Here is a 17,535-nt window from a genome sequence, read left to right on the forward strand (position 1 = left end):
GAGAGACATTTTTTTGTCTGGGTTAAGTGGATAAGATTTGCAAAAGTACAACACGCATGTGATTGCATTGCATGCATGCCCATTTGAATCCTCTCCCCAGAAATCACCACAGAGCACGATTGATCAAAGAAAACATGCATGAAAAATGTGCACTTAACAATTAATGGTCATGCAACTGTATTAAGAGAACAGCATGCGTGACTTTCTAAATATTTGATCTTTGGAACAACCTTCTGTTCAAAATATCAAATATAGTATTTTAAAAAGTCTGTCAAATCTGTAAGTGTGAGAGAAGGCCAATGCTGACATTAGATCCACATGAACCATGAAACATCCTTTGTTCTCCAATAAACAACGCATGGTTTAATGTGTCCCCTAGTTCACCAAAAACAATGTAAAACCAGGCAAGATAACTGGTAATGGTTAACAGAGTTATGCTCTGAACAGAACACCCCATCATTCTCTCACACAGTAAAAGCTCAGTCAAAGATTTCTACGCCAGAGCAGTGTATGTTTCCCATTCTCAAAGATCAATTACAAAATGTGAATATCAGTTGGACAAGATGGTGCCGAAGAGGATGGCTGACGTTTTACATTCCCGTAACCAATTGGGCTATTTTGTTAATTTTTTTGCGTTGTTTGTAACTTATTTTTTAACTTATTTCGTACATAATGTTGCTGCTACCATCTCTTATGACCAAAAATAACTTATGGCCATCAGAAATGGGATTACTCACCACTAACTGGAAGAATCTTTCTCCTTTAACGAGTCCGACAAGAAGGATATACTGCTGTCCCGGGAACTGGCCCAGATCCCCGTCATTTTCGTAAAGAAAAGAAGACGCAGTTCGGGCTGCCTTTTGAGAATCCGTAGGTGAACTCCCACTGCCTTCAGTTATACTTGCTACCATGCAATCATTGGAAAATAAAATGTTTAACCTACGATTACAATTATCCTACCAACGGGACATTAAGAACTGTAATATCTTGTGTTTCACCGAGTCATGGCTGAACGACAACATGGATCATTTGGAGCTGGAGGAATGTTTTAACCTTTTTGGGATAGGGGGCAGCATTTTCACTTTTGGATGAATAGCATGCCCAGAGTGAACTGCCTCCTACTCTGTCCCAGATGCTAATATATTCATATTAGTATTGGATAGAAAACACTCTGTAGTTTCCAAAATTGTTTGAATGATGTCTGTGAGTATAACAGAACTCATGTAGTTTTTCTTAGCTTGGCCTACCGAGTACACATTGAGATATGGATGAGGTTGCACTTCCTACGGCTTCCACTAGATGTCAACTGTCTTTTGAAACTGGTTTGAGGATTCTACTAGCAGCAAGCCAGCAGCATACCACCCTGCATACCACTGCTGGCTTGCTTCCGAAGCTAAGCAGAGTTGGTCCTGGTCAGTTCCTGGATGGGAGACCAGATGCTGCTGGAAGTGGTGTTGGAGGACCAGTAGGAGGCACTCTTTCCTCTGGTCTAAAAAAAATATCCCAATTCCCTGTGTAGGGTGCCATCTTTCGGATGGGATGTTAAACGGGTGTCCTGACTCTCTTAGGTCATTAAAGATCTCATGGCACTTATCGTAAGACTGGGGTGTTAACCCTGGTGTCCTGGCTAAATTACCAGTCTGGCCCTCAAACCATCACGGTCACCTAATAATCCCCAGTTTACAATTGGCTCATTTCCCCTGTAACTATTCCCCAGGTTGTTGCTGCAAATGAGAATGTGTTCTCAGTCAACTTACCTGGTAAAATAATGGATAAATAAAAATACTATATAGGAGGGGCTCATGAGTGCTGTTTGAGTCAGTGGTCTGGCAGAGAGCCTTGGTCTTATGACGCGCGCTCCCGACAGAGTTACCTCTCGTTCCAGTGCCTTTCTGAAGACAAAGGAATTCTCCGGTTGGAACATTATTGATGTTTTATGTTAAAAACATCCTCACGATTGATTCCATACATCGTTTGACATGTTTCTAAGGGACTGTAACAGAACTTTTGGAGTTTTTGTCTGGATGAAATGCTCGTGCCTCATGAAGATGGATTACTGGGCTGAACACGCTAACAACAAGTGGCTATTTGGACATAAATGATGGAACAAATCAGTCATTTATTGTCGAACTGGGATTCCTGGGAGTGCCTTCTGATGAAGATCATCAAAGGTCAGTGAATATTTATGGTGTTGTTTCTAACTTTGTTGATTCCAAAATGGTGGCTATTCCTCTGGCTGTTTCGGGTTCTGAGCGCCGTTCTCAGATTATGCTTTTTCAGTAATAAAAAAAAAAAATCTGACACAGCGGTTGCATTAAGGAGAAGTCTATTTTAATTCTGTGAATAACACTAGTATCTTTTATCAATGTTTATTATTAGTATTTCTGCAAAATCACCTGATGTTTTGGAACCAAAACATTACTGCACGTAAAGCGCCAATGTAAACTGAGATTTTTGGATATAAATATGCACATTATTATGGCGGTGATCTAACAATCATATGTTGTGCTTTATCTGTGAAGCATTTTTTAAATCGGACACGATGGGTAGATTAACAAGATGTGTATCTTTCATTTGCTGTATTGGACCTGTTAATGTGTGAAAGTCACAAATTTAAAAAAATATATTTTTGAATTTCGCGCACTGCCTTTTCAGCGGAATGTTGTCGAGGTGTTCCGCTGCGCAACCCCTGCGCTAGAAAGGTTAATGAACCGGCAGAACAGAGAAGCTACGTCTGGTAAGACGAGAGTTGGGGGTGTGTGTCTTTTTGTCAATAACAGCCGGTGCGCAATGTCTAATATTAAAGAAGTCTCAAGGTATTACTCGCCTGAGGTCGAGTATCGTATGATAAGCTGTAGACCACACTATCTACCAAGAGAGTTCTCATCTATACTATTTGTAGCCTTCTATTTACCACCTAAGACCACACTCAACCAACTCTATAAGGCCATAAGCAAACAAGAAAATGCTCACCCAGAAGCGGCACTCCTAGGGGCCGGAGACTTTAATGCAGGCAAACTTCAATCAGTTTTACCACATTTTTACCAGCATGTCACATGTGCAACCAGAGGACAAAAAACCCCAGACCACCTTCACTCCACAAACAGAGATGCATACAAAGCTCTCCCCCGCCCTCCATTTGGCAAATCTGACCATAATTCTATCATTTTGATTGCTGATTGCTCATGCTTACAAGCAAAAACTAAAGCAGGAAATACCAGTGACTCGCTCAATACAGAAGAGGTCAGATGATGCAGATGCTAGGCTACAGGACTGTTTTAGCAAAACAGCACAGACTGGAATATGTTTTGGGATTCATCCAATGGCATTGAGGAGTATACCACCTCAGTCATCAGCTTCATCAACAAGTGCATCGACGACGTCGTTCACACAGTGACCGTACATACATATTCCAACCAGAAGCCATGGATTACAGGCAACATCCGCATCGAGCCAAAGGCTAGAGCTGAAGCTTCAAGGAGCGGGACACTAATCTGAACGCCTATAAGAAATCCCGCTATGCCCTCAGACAAACCATCAAACAAGCAAAGTGTCAATGCAGGATTAAGATTGAATCCTACTATACCGGCTAAGATGCTCATCAGATGTTGCAGGGCTTAAATAAACTATTAAGGACTACAAAGGGAAACCCAGACGCGAGCTACCCAGAGCTAAATACCTTTTATGCTCGCTTCGAGGCAAGCAACACTGAAGCATGCACGAGAGCACCAGCTGTTCTGGATGATTGTGTGATAACGCTCTCGGTAGCCGATGTGAGCAAGACCTTTAAACATGTCAACATTAACAAAACTGCGGGGCCAGAAGGATTACCAGGATGCGTACTCAAAGCATGCGCAGACCAAATGGCAAGTGTCTTCACTGACATTTTCAACCTCTCCCGGACTGAGTCTGTAATACGTACATGTTTCAAGCAGACCACCATAGTCTCTGTGCCCAAGGAAGTGAAGGTAACCTCCCTAAATAATTACCACCCACGTCAGTAGCCATGAAGTGCTTTGAAAGGCTGGTCATTGCTCACATCAACAGCATCCTCCTGGATACCAACCGCCCCCACTGATCCACAGATGACGCAATCTCAATCGCACTCCACACTGCCCTACATAGGAATACCTATGTGAGAATGCTTTTCATTGACTACAAATCAGCGTTCAACACTATAGTTCCCACAAAGCTCATCACTAAGCTAAGGACCCTGGGTCTAAACACTAAACACTGGATCCTGGACTTCCTGACTGGCCACCCACAGGTGGTAAGGGTAGGCAACAACACGTCTGCCACGCTGATCCTCAACACTGGGGCCCCTCAGGGGTGTGTAGTTAGTCCCCTCCTGTACTCCCTGTTCACCCACGACTGCGTGGCCAAACACAACTCCAACACCATCCTTAAGTTTGCTGACGACACAACAGTGGTAGGCCTGATCACCGACAACGATGGGACAGCTTATAGGGAGGAGGTCAGAGAACTGGCAGTGTGGTGCCAGGACAACAACCTCTCCATCAATGTGAGCAAGACAAAGGAGCTGATCGGGGACTACAGGAAAAGCCGAACCCAATAACATCAGTGGAGCGGGTCGAGAGTTTCAAGATCCTTGGTGTCCACATCAACAACGACCTATTATGGTCCAATATGGTGGACCATTTATGGTGGACAGTTGTAAAGAGAGCACGACAAAACCTTTTCCCCCTCAGGAGACTGAAAAGATTTGGCATGGGTCCCCAGATCCTCAAAAAGTTCAACAGCTGCACCATCAAGAGCATCCTGACTAGTTGCATCACCACCTGGTATGGAAACTGCTCGGCTTCTGACCGTAAGGCACTACAGAGGGTAGTGCGTCCCGCCCAGTACATCACTGGGGCCAAGCTTCTTGCAATCCAGGACCTATGTAATAGGTGGTGTCGGAGGAAAGCACATAAAAATGTCAGAGACTTCCGTCACCCAAGTCATAGACTGTTTCTCTGCTACCGCACAGCAAGCGGTCCCGGAGCGCCAAGTCTAGGACCAAAAGGCTCCTTAACAGCTTCTACCCCCAAGTCATAAGACTGCTGAACAATTAATTAAATGGGTACCCCCCCCCTCTCTCCATTTGTTTTGTACACTGCTGCTGCCGACTGTTTATTATCTATGCATAGTCACTTCACCCCTACCTACATGTACAAATGACCTCTAACCTGTACCCCCGCGCAGTTACTCGGTACCCATACCCTCTGTATATAGCCTCGTTATTGTTATGTTATTGTGTTACATTTTATTATTTTTACTTTAGTTTATTCGGTAAATATTTTCTTAACTTCTTGAACTGCACTGTTGGTTAAGGGCTTGTAAGTAGGCATTTCACTAAGGTCTACACTGTTGGTTAAGGGCTTGTAAGTAAGCATTCCACGGTAAGGTCTACACTGTTGGTTAAGGGCTTGTAAAGGGCTTGTAAGTAAGCATTTCACTAAGGTCTACACTGTTGGTTAAGGGCTTGTAAGTAAGCATTTCATGATAAGGTCTACACTGTTGGTTAAGGGCTTGTAAGTAAGCATTTCATGGTAAGGTCTACACTGTTGGTTAAGGGCTTGTAAAGGGCTTGTAAGTAAGCATTTCATGATAAGGTCTACACTGTTGGTTAAGGGCTTGTAAGTAAGCATTTCACGGTAAGGTCTACACTGTTGGTTAAGGGCTTGTAAGTAAGCATTCCACGGTAAGGTCTACACTGTTGGTTAAGGGCTTGTAAGTAAGCATTTCATGATAAGGTCTACACTGTTGGTTAAGGGCTTGTAAGTAAGCATTTCACAGTAAGGTCTACACTGTTGGTTAAGGGCTTGTAAGTAAGCATTTCACGGTAAGGTCTACACTGTTGGTTAAGGGCTTGTAAGTAAGCATTTCACGGTAAGGTCTACACTGTTGGTTAAGGGCTTGTAAGTAAGCATTTCACGGTAAGGTCTACACTGTTGGTTAAGGGCTTGTAAGTAAGCATTTCACAGTAAGGTCTACACTGTTGGTTAAGGGCTTGTAAGTAAGCATTTCACAGTAAGGTCTACACTGTTGGTTAAGGGCTTGTAAGTAAGCATTTCACAGTAAGGTCTACACTGTTGGTTAAGGGCTTGTAAGTATGCATTTCATGATAAGGTCTACACTTGTATTTGGCACATGTGACAAATACATTTTGATTTGATTTGATTTCATATCAAATATACCAAATGTCAGTCATTTCTAGCCTGAGTACCATCGGCAATGGCAAGTGTCTTCCCACTATGCTCAATGAAGAGGCTAAAACCAACTTTTTACTCAAAAGTAGAACATTTACAGAGACACACACACACTGCACTGGGCCAGAAGGCTTTGGGACCCTCAGGCAGAGTGAGAAAGGGAGATGGGGGGGTGGGTGTGCTGACGTGCCCCGTGCACAGGCTTATCACCGTGGATACCTCTGCTGTTTGCGGCCAATGTGAATCCGGAAGAGACTCCGCTTTTTAGAAACGAGCTGACTGAGGAGACACACAAGGCAGAGGGAGATAAGGTGAGGAAGAGGAGAAGAGGAAGAGAGAGGAGAGGCCAGGTGAGGGGTGCAGAGGAGAAGAAGAGGAGGAGAGGAAGGGTGGGTGAGGAAGAGGAGGAGAAGAGGAAGAGAGGAAGAGCAGGTGAGGGGTGCAGAGGAGAAGAAGAGAAGAGAAAGCGAGGAAGAGGAGAAAATGAGGTGAGGATGAGGAGAGGTGAGGAAGTGGAGGAGAGGCGAGAGGGGGAGAGGAAAAGAGGAAGTGAGGAAGAGGAGGAAAGGTAGAGGAGGAGAGGTGAGGAAGAGGAGGAGAGAGGAGGAGAGGAAGAGGAGAAAAGGAGAAGAGGAGAGGAAGAGGAGGAGAGGTGGTGATGATGAGGAGGAGAGAGGAGGAGGGGAGAAGAGGATGTGAGGAAGAGGAGGAAAGGAAGAGGAGGAGAGGTGGTGGTGATGAGAAGGAGAGGAGAGAGGAGGAGAGAAGTGGAAGAGGAGGAAAAAGAGGAGAGGAGAGGAAGAGGAGGAGAGGTGGTGAGAATGGAGAGGAGGAGAGAAGTAGAGGAGAGGAGGAGAGGTGAGGAAGAGGAGGAGAGGTGAGGAAGAGGAGAGGAAGAGGAGGAGAGGTGGTGAGAATGGAGAGGAGGAGAGAAGTAGAGGAGAGGAGGAGAGGTGAGGAAGAGGAGGAGGAGAGGAGAGGTGTACAGAGGTAGTGAGATCATAAAGGTAAAGATGGGAGGAGGGAGGTGAAGAAAAGTAGAGGACAGGGTGAAGTGGAGTGGAAGCCCAGTACTGCCTCTCATCAGTCTAAAATGGCTTCCTTTCCTAGTCTCCTTTCACGCTTAAGGATTACCAAGTGAAAGCATGTGTCCCTGTTGGCCCCCAACATATTGTTTTCCCCTACACTTCCTTTGTTTTCAGACCAGACTAGACAAAGGAAAGGAGGCAAAGAAAGCAAGCCATGTCAATTTATTGACAAGCACCCCATTGAGGAGGGAGGTAAGGAGTAGCGATGTGTGAACGGAGTGTGTTGAGTTGGGGATGTCGTGTAGGCAGAGTGCATGCATAGGAAGCAGTTCACTTCAGTATGTCCATGATTAGACTGCAGCCTTTCCAGAATGTCTAAGTAATTAGCTCCACACCTATCCATTGTCTTCTTGACTTGGAAGGCACACTGCCTTCAATGTGTGTTATTAATGTCTTTATGTACATGCAGTACTATTTAATCTACAGTATGAAAAAATATCACCGGTTCATATTGACAAGACCAAACATATACCTTGGAAAATGGCATGGCATGTTATTGTATGTATGCCGTCATGCTGGGTTGTGCTCTACGGTTTTTCTACTGCCATGTTGGAACCATGCCTGTACGATCACAGCACCACTTCCTAGCATGTTGGAACCGTGCCTGTACGATCACAGCACCACTTCCTAGCATGTTGGAACCGTGCCTGTACGATCACAGCACCACTTCCTAGCATGTTGGAACCGTGCCTGTACGATCACAGCACCGCTTCCTAGCATGTTGGAACCGTGCCTGTACGATCACAGCACCGCTTCCTAGCATGTTGGAACCGTGCCTGTACGATCACAGCACCAGTTCCTAGCATGTTGGAACCATGCCTGTACGATCACAGCACCACTTCCTAGCATGTTGGAACCGTGCCTGTACGATCACAGCACCACTTCCTAGCATGTTGGAACCATGCCTGTACGATCACAGCACCACTTCCTAGCATGTTGGAACCATGCCTGTACGATCACAGCACCACTTCCTAGCATGTTGGAACTGTGCCTATACGATCACAGCACCACTTCCTAGCATGTTGGAACCGTGCCTATACGATCACAGCACCACTTCCTAGCATGTTGGAACCGTGCCTGTACGATCACAGCACTGCTTCCTAGCATGTTGGAACCGTGCCTGTACGATCACAGCACCACTTCCTAGCATGTTGGAACCGTGCCTATACGATCACAGCACCACCTCCTAGCATGTTGGAACCATGCCTATACGATCACAGCATCACTTCCTAGCATGTTGGAACCATGCCTATACGATCACAGCACCACTTCCTAGCTCGATGTGTCAGAGAGAATGCAGAGATACACACATTCAGAAGACGAGAACAAACCTGCAAGGGACTTCTGCCTTCCTGAGAACAGGGTTGATGGAGGGATGGCATGGAAGAGAGAGGGATGATGGAAGAGAGAGAGGATGAATGGATGAAGGTGATGGAGTTGACATGAGGATGAATCAGACGAGGAAAGACAATGAGTGGCAGGGAGGGAGCAGGCGGTGCTGTTAATTACAAACAGGTCTGAGATCAGTGACAGGTGGTTAGATACACAACAGCACATCCACACAGGAAACACAGACCAGAGAACAGCCAGCATGCTCCTTATAGCATAAACCAGTTTGATGATATAAGGAGTAAAAACCTGCGGTATCCTATGGTGAACCACAGTCATTTTATCCAGTGGATTATTTATTAGATGATTAATGACACAAATGCTGATCAAAATAACAGGGCCTAATGTACTGAACAGAATACCACAATGTACTGAAAGGAATACCACAATGTACTGAACGGAATACCACAATGTACTGAAAGGAATACCACAATGTACTGAACGGAATACCACAATGTACTGAACGGAATACCACAATATACTGAACGGAATACCACAATATACTGAACAGAATACCACAATGTACTGAACAGAATACCACAATGTACTGAACAGAATACCACAATGTACTGAACAGAATAACACAATGTACTGAACAGAATACCACAATGTACTGAACAGAATACCACAATGTACTGAACAGAATACCACAATGTTGTTCAATTGTGTGTGACTGTGACTGAAGGTGACGGTTTGTTTGTGTGTGTATGGGGTGTATCTATATATTGGTGTGTCGTGTATCAGTGTGTTGATGTATCTGCGTGTGTTGCGTGGTGCGTACCTGTCCCCTGACAGGTAGGGGGAGCTGTAGGGCCGTAGCCCAGACAGCAGGGTGTGGTGGGAGTTGTGAAGGACCTTCTTGGCGCTACGCCGTCGCTGAAGGTGACTGAACAGTAGCGTCAGTTCTCTGACCCCACGTGCCCAAATAGGAAAACAAATGAAAGAAAGAAAGGACAAAACAACAACTCATAAAAAGGGTCAAATTAAGAGTCAAAACATTAAAGAGAGGGGGATCACTCCTATGTAATTCATCAAAATCAAGTCAGAAATAGGAATGCGCCATCAACACACTTTTGCTTGTTACTGGACACAGAGCTAAGAAGCAAAAAAGACACAAGTCATGAAAGCCCCTCTTTTTAACCAAACAAAATTTGTGAAATTAATATATAAATACTTAAAATAGGACAACATAATCTTAAGAAACAAACAACGGTGGTATTTGGAGGCTTGGAGAAACGTGTAGTAACTTACAAAAATGAATGAAAGTGCAGCCCACCATTTTAGATCAGGAGGATAGAATGTCCATGCCACTACTGGTAGAACCAGCTCAATAGCTGGGATAGTGCTCATCTTTGTGCATGTGTGCATCAGTGGAGGCTGCTGAGGGGAAGACGGCTCATAACAATGGCTGGAACAGAGTAAATGGAATGGCATCAAACCATATGTTTTATGTACAGTGCCTTGCGAAAGTATTCGGCCCCCTTGAACTTTGTGACCTTTTGCCACATTTCAGGCTTCAAACATAAAGATATAAAACTGTATTTTTTTGTGAAGAATCAACAACAAGTGGGACACAATCATGAAGTGGAACGACATTTATTGGATATTTCAAACTTTTTTAACAAATCAAAAACTGAAAAATTGGGCGTGCAAAATTATTCAGCCCCCTTAAGTTAATATTTTGTAGCGCCACCTTTTGCTGCGATTACAGCTGTAAGTCGCTTGGGGTATGTCTCTATCAGTTTTGCACATCGAGAGACTGACATTTTTTCCCATTCCTCCTTGCAAAACAACTCGAGCTCAGTGAGGTTGGATGGAGAGCATTTGTGAACAGCAGTTTTCAGTTCTTTCCACAGATTCTCGATTGGATTCAGGTCTGGACTTTGACTTGGCCATTCTAACACCTGGATATGTTTATTTTTGAACCATTCCATTGTAGATTTTGCTTTATGTTTTGGATCGTTGTCTTGTTGGAAGACAAATCTCCGTCCCAGTCTCAGGTCTTTTGCAGACTCCATCAGGTTTTCTTCCAGAATGGTCCTGTATTTGGCTCCATCCATCTTCCCAGCAATTTTAACCATCTTCACTGTCCCTGCTGAAGAAAAGCAGGCCCAAACCATGATGCTGCCACCACCATGTTTGACAGTGGGGATGGTGTGTTCAGGGTGATGAGCTGTGTTGCTTTTACGCCAAACATAACGTTTTGCATTGTTGCCAAAAAGTTCAATTTTGGTTTCATCTGACCAGAGCACCTTCTTCCACATGTTTGGTGTGTCTCCCAGGTGGCTTGTGGCAAACTTTAAACAACACTTTTTATGGATATCTTTAAGAAATGGCTTTCTTCTTGCCACTCTTCCATAAAGGCCAGATTTGTGCAATATACGACTGATTGTTGTCCTATGGACAGAGTCTCCCACCTCAGCTGTAGATCTCTGCAGTTCATCCAGAGTGATCATGGGCCTCTTGGCTGCATCTCTGATCAGTCTTCTCCTTGTATGAGCTGAAAGTTTAGAGGGACGGCCAGGTCTTGGTAGATTTGCAGTGGTCTGATACTCCTTCCATTTCAATATTATCGCTTGCACAGTGCTCCTTGGGATGTTTAAAGCTTGGGAAATCTTTTTGTATCCAAATCCGGCTTTAAACTTCTTCACAACAGTATCTCGGACCTGCCTGGTGTGTTCCTTGTTCTTCATGATGCTCTCTGCGCTTTTGACGGACCTCTGAGACTATCACAGTGCAGGTACATTTATACAGAGACTTATTTACACACAGGTGGATTGTATTTATCATCATTAGTCATTTAGGTCAACATTGGATCATTCAGAGATCCTCACTGAACTTCTGGAGAGAGTTTGCTGCACTGAAAGTAAAGGGGCTGAATAATTTTGCACGCCCAATTTTTCAGTTTTTGATCTGTTAAAAAAGTTTGAAATATCCAATAAATGTCGTTCCACTTCATGATTGTGTCCCACTTGTTGTTGATTCTTCACAAAAAAATACAGTTTTACATCTTTATGTTTGAAGCCTGAAATGTGGCAAAAGGTTGCAAAGTTCAAGGGGGCCGAATACTTTCGCAAAGGCACTGTATTTGATACCATTCCACCTATTCCGCTCCAGCCATTACCACGAGCCCGTCCTCCCCAATTAAGGTGCCAACAACCTCTTGTGGTGTATATATGCATGTGTGTTTCATGTCTACCATGTCTATGAATAAGGTTAAATGTGTTTCTCCTAGTTCCTATAATTCATCTGTACAGCCTCTCATAATCTCCCTACAATGCTCTCTCTATGTTCAACCGGTTAGCCGTGTCAGTTGACGTTCAAACCCACATTCTTTTAGGAAAGGTACGCTTGCTATTCTAAGTCACATCTACCTGAACAAACATTTCATCCTTTTAATGACACTAATGATAGACAAATGGGTACAGTGGGGATGGTTAAATCCATGGGTCGATCAGTAGCAACACATAACAGCAGCATTGTTGGAGAGGAGAGGAGTACCTACCTGAAGGATGGAAGCATGCTGTCATAAAAGTACCATGTGGCTGTCAGGTAGGAGTGCTGAGCATCAGTAGAGTACAGACGCCACGCAGCCTGGAAAACACACACACACACACACACACACACACACACACATAAATAGAAACACACACACACATTTAGCCACAAAATAAAATAATCCAATCTTACAGCAAAACATCCTGAATGTGTTGCTGGGTTCAGTTGTTAGCACCTATTCTGTCCTTTGCCAGATTGATTGGAGGCTATCTGTGGTCACCTGTATAAGGCTGGCAGCAGGAGTCCTCCTCTTCTCAAAGTGCTTCTGTCTGTGCTGCTCCTGCACCTTTAGGGCAAAGCCTGACCCCAGGATACCCTGAGAGAGAGGTCAGAGGTCAGAGGGAGGGCCAGAGGCATGAGACCAAACCTGATTGGCCGGAAAGGGAACTGACAGTGATGTGGACCAATGAGAAGGACTCACGGCAGGAAGGGCGAAGAAGGACACGCCCAGGAGAGCGAAGCCGGCAGCCAGAAGTCTCCCCAACCAGGTGCGGGGTGTCTTGTCACCGTAGCCGATGGTGGTGAGAGTTATCTGGGTGTAGAAACACACACACATATACACACACACACACTCACACACACACGCATGCAAGCAAACACACACACACACATATACACACACAGGGTATTGATTTATAATGAATGCAGGGTAAAAGAGATGCCTTGTTATTTATTGGTGAGTGTTAAATTGTAGAGAGGGACATTTGTACCCAATGGGTCTGTGTGGTCTAAGCAGTACTGACCGTTCCCCACCAGAGGGAGTCTGCGTAGGTGTTGAACTCTGTGTTGACGTCTTTCTCTGCCAGGTAGACCAGGAAGGAGGCAAAGATCAGGACCAGGAAACCAATGTACCACGCTGTAATCAGCTCCTGAGAGACAGAGAGAGAAGGGGGAGAGAGAGTGGGGAGAAAGAGAGAGGTAGGGAGAGAGAAAGAAAGAGGGAGAGAGAGAGAGAGAGGGAGAGAGAGAAAGGGGAGCGAGAGAGAAAGAGTGAGAAAGGGGAGCGAGAGAGAAAGAGTAGGGAGAAAGAAAGAAAGCGTGAGAGAGAGAGAAACAGAGAGAGAGAGAAACCGAGAGAGATACAGAGAGAAAGAAAGAGAGAGAGAGTGGAAGAGAGAGAGAGAGAAAGAGAGAGAGGTAGTCATTATCATTATCTTCCAAACCATCATTAACATTAATTAAGATGAATCAATAAATGCCAGACATTAGAGAGCAGGACCATCATCATCTTCATATCTGGCCTCTGGGTTGGTTTTAGTTATGCATAGCCAACTCAGTATTGTTGAGGTCTGTTGCCTTGCTGACACATCCCAATCCATCAGCATGACTATCATCACCAGCCTCATCATGGCTGGACAGTGTGTGTGTGTTTTGTTTTTTGTGTATCCGTGCGTGTGTTTGAAACAGCAACAGCAAAATTGCAGAGTGGTCATTCTAATTGACAAACTAGAGCAGTCCAAGTGGGAAATGGTTTCTGAGGTCAGTCACCCTAACTACGGGACAACACATTGCTGAGCTCAGCTGTTTTCCACTAAACTGAACCAGGTGTGTGTGTGCGTGTGCGCGTGTGTGTGTGTGTGTGTGTGTGTGTGTGTGTGTGTGTGTGTGTCCTGGTGGTCGTACAGTCTCTTATTCACACCCTCATTTAGCTTTGACTGCATATCACTAATCCTGGTTGTTTCCATCATAATCATCATCATCATCACCATCGTGTGTCTGTGTGTGTGTGTGTCCACCTTGCTGTGGGCGTAGACCACAGAGCCCAGTAGTTTCCAGGTGCCTCCTCGTCTGTCCATGCGTACCATCCGGAGGATCTGGAGGAACCGCATGCTGCGCAGGGCAGAGGTGGCAAAGACGTTCCCCTGGGTCCCCGCTGCGATCACCGCCAAGGACACCACAAACACTATGAAGTCTATGGAGGGAAGAAGGGGAAAAAAGAGAAGAGGGGAAAGAAAGAAAGAGAAGAGGGGGAAAAAGAGTAGAGGGGGAAGAAAGAGTAGAGGGGGAAGAAAGAGTAGAGGGGGAAGAAAGATAAGAAGGGGAAGAAAGAAGAGGGGGAAGAAAGAGTAGAGGGGGAAGAAAGAGGAGAGGGGGAAGAAAGAGAAGAGGGGAAATAAAGAGTAGAGGGGGAAGAAAGAGAAGAGGGGAAATAAAGAGTAGAGGGGGAAGAAAGAGAAGAGGGGGAAGAAAGATAAGAAGGGGAAGAAAGAGTAGAGGGGGAAGAAAGAGTAGAGGGGGAAGAAAGAGTAGAGGGGGAAGAAAGAGTAGAGGGGGAAGAAAGATAAGAAGGGGAAGAAAGATAAGAAGGGGAAGAAAGAGTAGAGGGGGAAGAAAGAGTAGAGGGGGAAGAAAGAGTAGAGGGAAGAAAGAGTAGAGGGGGAAGAAAAAGTAGAGGGGGAAGAAAGAGAAGAGGGGGAAAAAGAGTAGAGGGGGAAGAAAGATTAGAGGGGGAAGAAAGAGTAGAGGGGAAAGAAAGAGTAGAGGGGGAAGAAAGAGTAGAGGGGGAAGAAAGAGTAGAGGGGGAAGAAAGAGTAGAGGGGGAAGAAAGAGTAGAGGGGGAAGAAAGAGAAGAGGGGGAAGAAAGATAAGAAGGGGAAGAAAGATAAGAAGGGGAAGAAAGATAAGAAGGGGAAGAAAGAGTAGAGGGGGAAGAAAGAGAAGAGGGGGAAGAAAGAGAAGAAGGGGAAGAAAGAAGAGGGGGAAGAAAGAGAAGAGGGGGAAGAAAGAGTAGAGTGGGAAGAAAGAGTAGAGGGGGAAGAAAGAGTAGAGGGGGAAGAAAGAGTAGAGGGGGAAGAAAGAGAAGAAGGGGAAGAAAGAGAAGAGGGGGAAGAAAGAGAAGAGGGGGAAGAAAGAGAAGAGGGGGAAGAAAGAGTAGAGGGGGAAGAAAGAGTAGAGGGGGAAGAAAGAGAAGAGGGGGAAGAAAGAGAAGAGGGGGAAGAAAGAGTAGAGGGGGAAGAAAAAGTAGAGGGGGAAGAAAGAGAAGAACTGGAAGAAAGAAGAGGGGGAAGAAAGAGAAGAGGGGGAAGAAAGAGTAGAGGGGGAAGAAAGAGTAGAGGGGGAAGAAAGAGTAGAGGGGGAAGAAAGAGTAGAGGGGGAAGAAAGAGAAGAAGGGGAAGAAAGAGAAGCGGGAGAAGAAAGAGAAGAGAGGGAAGAAAGAGAAGAGGGGGAAGAAAGAGAAGAGGGGGAAGAAAGAGAAGAGGGGGAAGAAAGAGAAGAGGGGGAAGAAAGAGTAGAGGGGGAAGAAAGAGTAGAGGAGGAAGAAAGAGTAGAGGGGGAAGAAAGAGTAGAGGGGGAAGAAAGAGAAGAAGGGGAAGAAAGAAGAGGGGGAAGAAAGAGTAGAGGGGGAAGAAAGAGTAGAGGGGGAAGAAAGAGTAGAGGGGGAAGAAGGGGAAGAAAGAGAAGAGGGGGAAGAAAGAAGAAGGGGAAGAAAGAAGAGGGGGAAGAAAGAGTAGAGGGGGAAGAAAGAGAAGAAGGGGAAGAAAGAAGAAGGGGAAGAAAGAAGAGGGGGAAGAAAGAGAAGAAGGGAAAGAAAAAGAAGAGGAGAAAGACAAAAGAAAGATAGGAGAGAGGGGGGGGTATTGAAGCTACACTGCATGGATATGTACACGCACATACACAATCAGCACACACACGTGCATATTCAGTACACACGCTCAGCCTCGGTAAGGCTATCCATTAGCTATTGCTCACTGGATGTATGTAATGTTGTCTCTGGCTGGAGCAGACTGCTACTTTTTATTAACAAATAAATGCAATCAACCAATCAACCCAGTGTGAACATGAGTAAAGAAAAACCTGATAAACATTAACTTGTAGGTGAACAGACACACACTTGCATACACAGATAAACACAAACACAGGGTCTTGCCTATGATGCAGAAGGGTTTCCTGGCGAAGCGTAGTCTCCCCTGCCATCCTCTGTAGCGACAGCAGCAGCCGGACGCCCAAACCCTCACAACGTATTCCAGACCAAACACCACGATCATTACAAACTCCTGTAGGGGACGACAGATAGAGAGAACATCACGATTATTACAGCCTCCTGTAGGGGGAGACAGAGAGAACATCACGATTATTACAGCCTCCTGTAGGGGGAGACAGAGAGAGAGAACATCACGATTATTACAGCCTCCTGTAGAGGGAGACTGAGAGAGAGAACATCACGATTATTACAGCCTCCTGTAGGGGGAGACAGAGAGAACATCACGATTATTACAGCCTCCTGTAGGGGGAGACAGAGAGAACATCACGATTATTACAGCCTCCTGTAGGGGGAGACAGAGAGAACATCACAATTATTACAGCCTCCTGTAGGGGGAGACAGAGAGAGAACATCACGATTATTACAAACTCCTGTAGGGGACGACAGATAGAGAGAACATCACGATTATTACAGCCTCCTGTAGGGGGAGACAGAGAGAACATCACGATTATTACAGCCTCCTGTAGAGAGAGACTGAGAGAGAGAACATCACGATTATTACAAACTCCTGTAGAGGGAGACAGAGAGAACATCACGATTATTACAGCCTCCTGTAGGGGGAGACTGAGAGAGAGAACATCACAATTAATACAGCCTCCTGTAGAGGGAGACTGAGAGAACACCATGATTATTACAGCCTCCTGTAGGGGGAGACTGAGAGAGAACACCATGATTATTACAGCCTCCTGTAGAGGGAGACAGATAGAGAACACCATGATCATTACAGCCTCCTGTAGAGGGAGACAGATAGAGAGAACACCATGATTATTACAGCCTCCTGTAGGGGGAGACAGAGAGCGAGAACACCATGATCTTTACAGCCTCCTGTAGGGGGAGACAGAGAGCGAGAACACCATGATTATTACAGGTTCCTGTAGAGGGAGACAGATAGAGAGAACACCCTGATTATTACAGCCTCCTGTAGAGGGAGACAGATAGAGAGAACACCCTGATTATTACAGCCTCCTGTAGATGGAGACAGATAGAGAGAACACCACGATTATTACAGCCTCCTGTAGGGGGGGACTGAGAGAGAACACCATGATTATTACAGCCTCCTGTAGAGGGAGACAGAGAGAGAGAACAGCAGGATTATTACAGCCTCCTGTAGAGGGAGACTGAGAGAACACCATGATTATTACAGCCTCCTGTAGAGGGAGACAGATAGAGAGAACACCATGATTATTACAGCCTCCTGTAGAGGGAGACTGAGAGAACACCATGAATATTACAGCCTCCTGTAGAGGGAGACAGATAGAGAGAACACCATGATTATTACAGCCTCCTGTAGAGGGAGACAGAGAAC

General features: G+C 45.2%; 1 protein-coding gene across 1 annotated transcript in view; it reads right to left on the reverse strand.

The window, feature by feature from the left end:
- Positions 1–17,535, reverse strand: part of LOC110496602 (potassium voltage-gated channel subfamily KQT member 4-like) — a 129,505-nt gene that overhangs the window by 17,584 nt on the left and 94,386 nt on the right. Inside the window, exons 3-9 of the mRNA XM_021572588.2 lie at positions 16,116–16,242; positions 13,984–14,159; positions 12,991–13,116; positions 12,669–12,779; positions 12,468–12,563; positions 12,195–12,283; positions 9,471–9,596 (exon numbers count right to left, since the gene is read on the reverse strand). Coding sequence (XP_021428263.1) covers positions 9,471–9,596; positions 12,195–12,283; positions 12,468–12,563; positions 12,669–12,779; positions 12,991–13,116; positions 13,984–14,159; positions 16,116–16,242 — 851 coding nt within the window. The remainder of the gene's footprint in view (positions 1–9,470; positions 9,597–12,194; positions 12,284–12,467; positions 12,564–12,668; positions 12,780–12,990; positions 13,117–13,983; positions 14,160–16,115; positions 16,243–17,535) is intronic.

Source organism: Oncorhynchus mykiss, chromosome 18, assembly GCF_013265735.2.
Source record: "Oncorhynchus mykiss isolate Arlee chromosome 18, USDA_OmykA_1.1, whole genome shotgun sequence".
Classification (NCBI taxonomy): domain Eukaryota; kingdom Metazoa; phylum Chordata; class Actinopteri; order Salmoniformes; family Salmonidae; genus Oncorhynchus; species Oncorhynchus mykiss.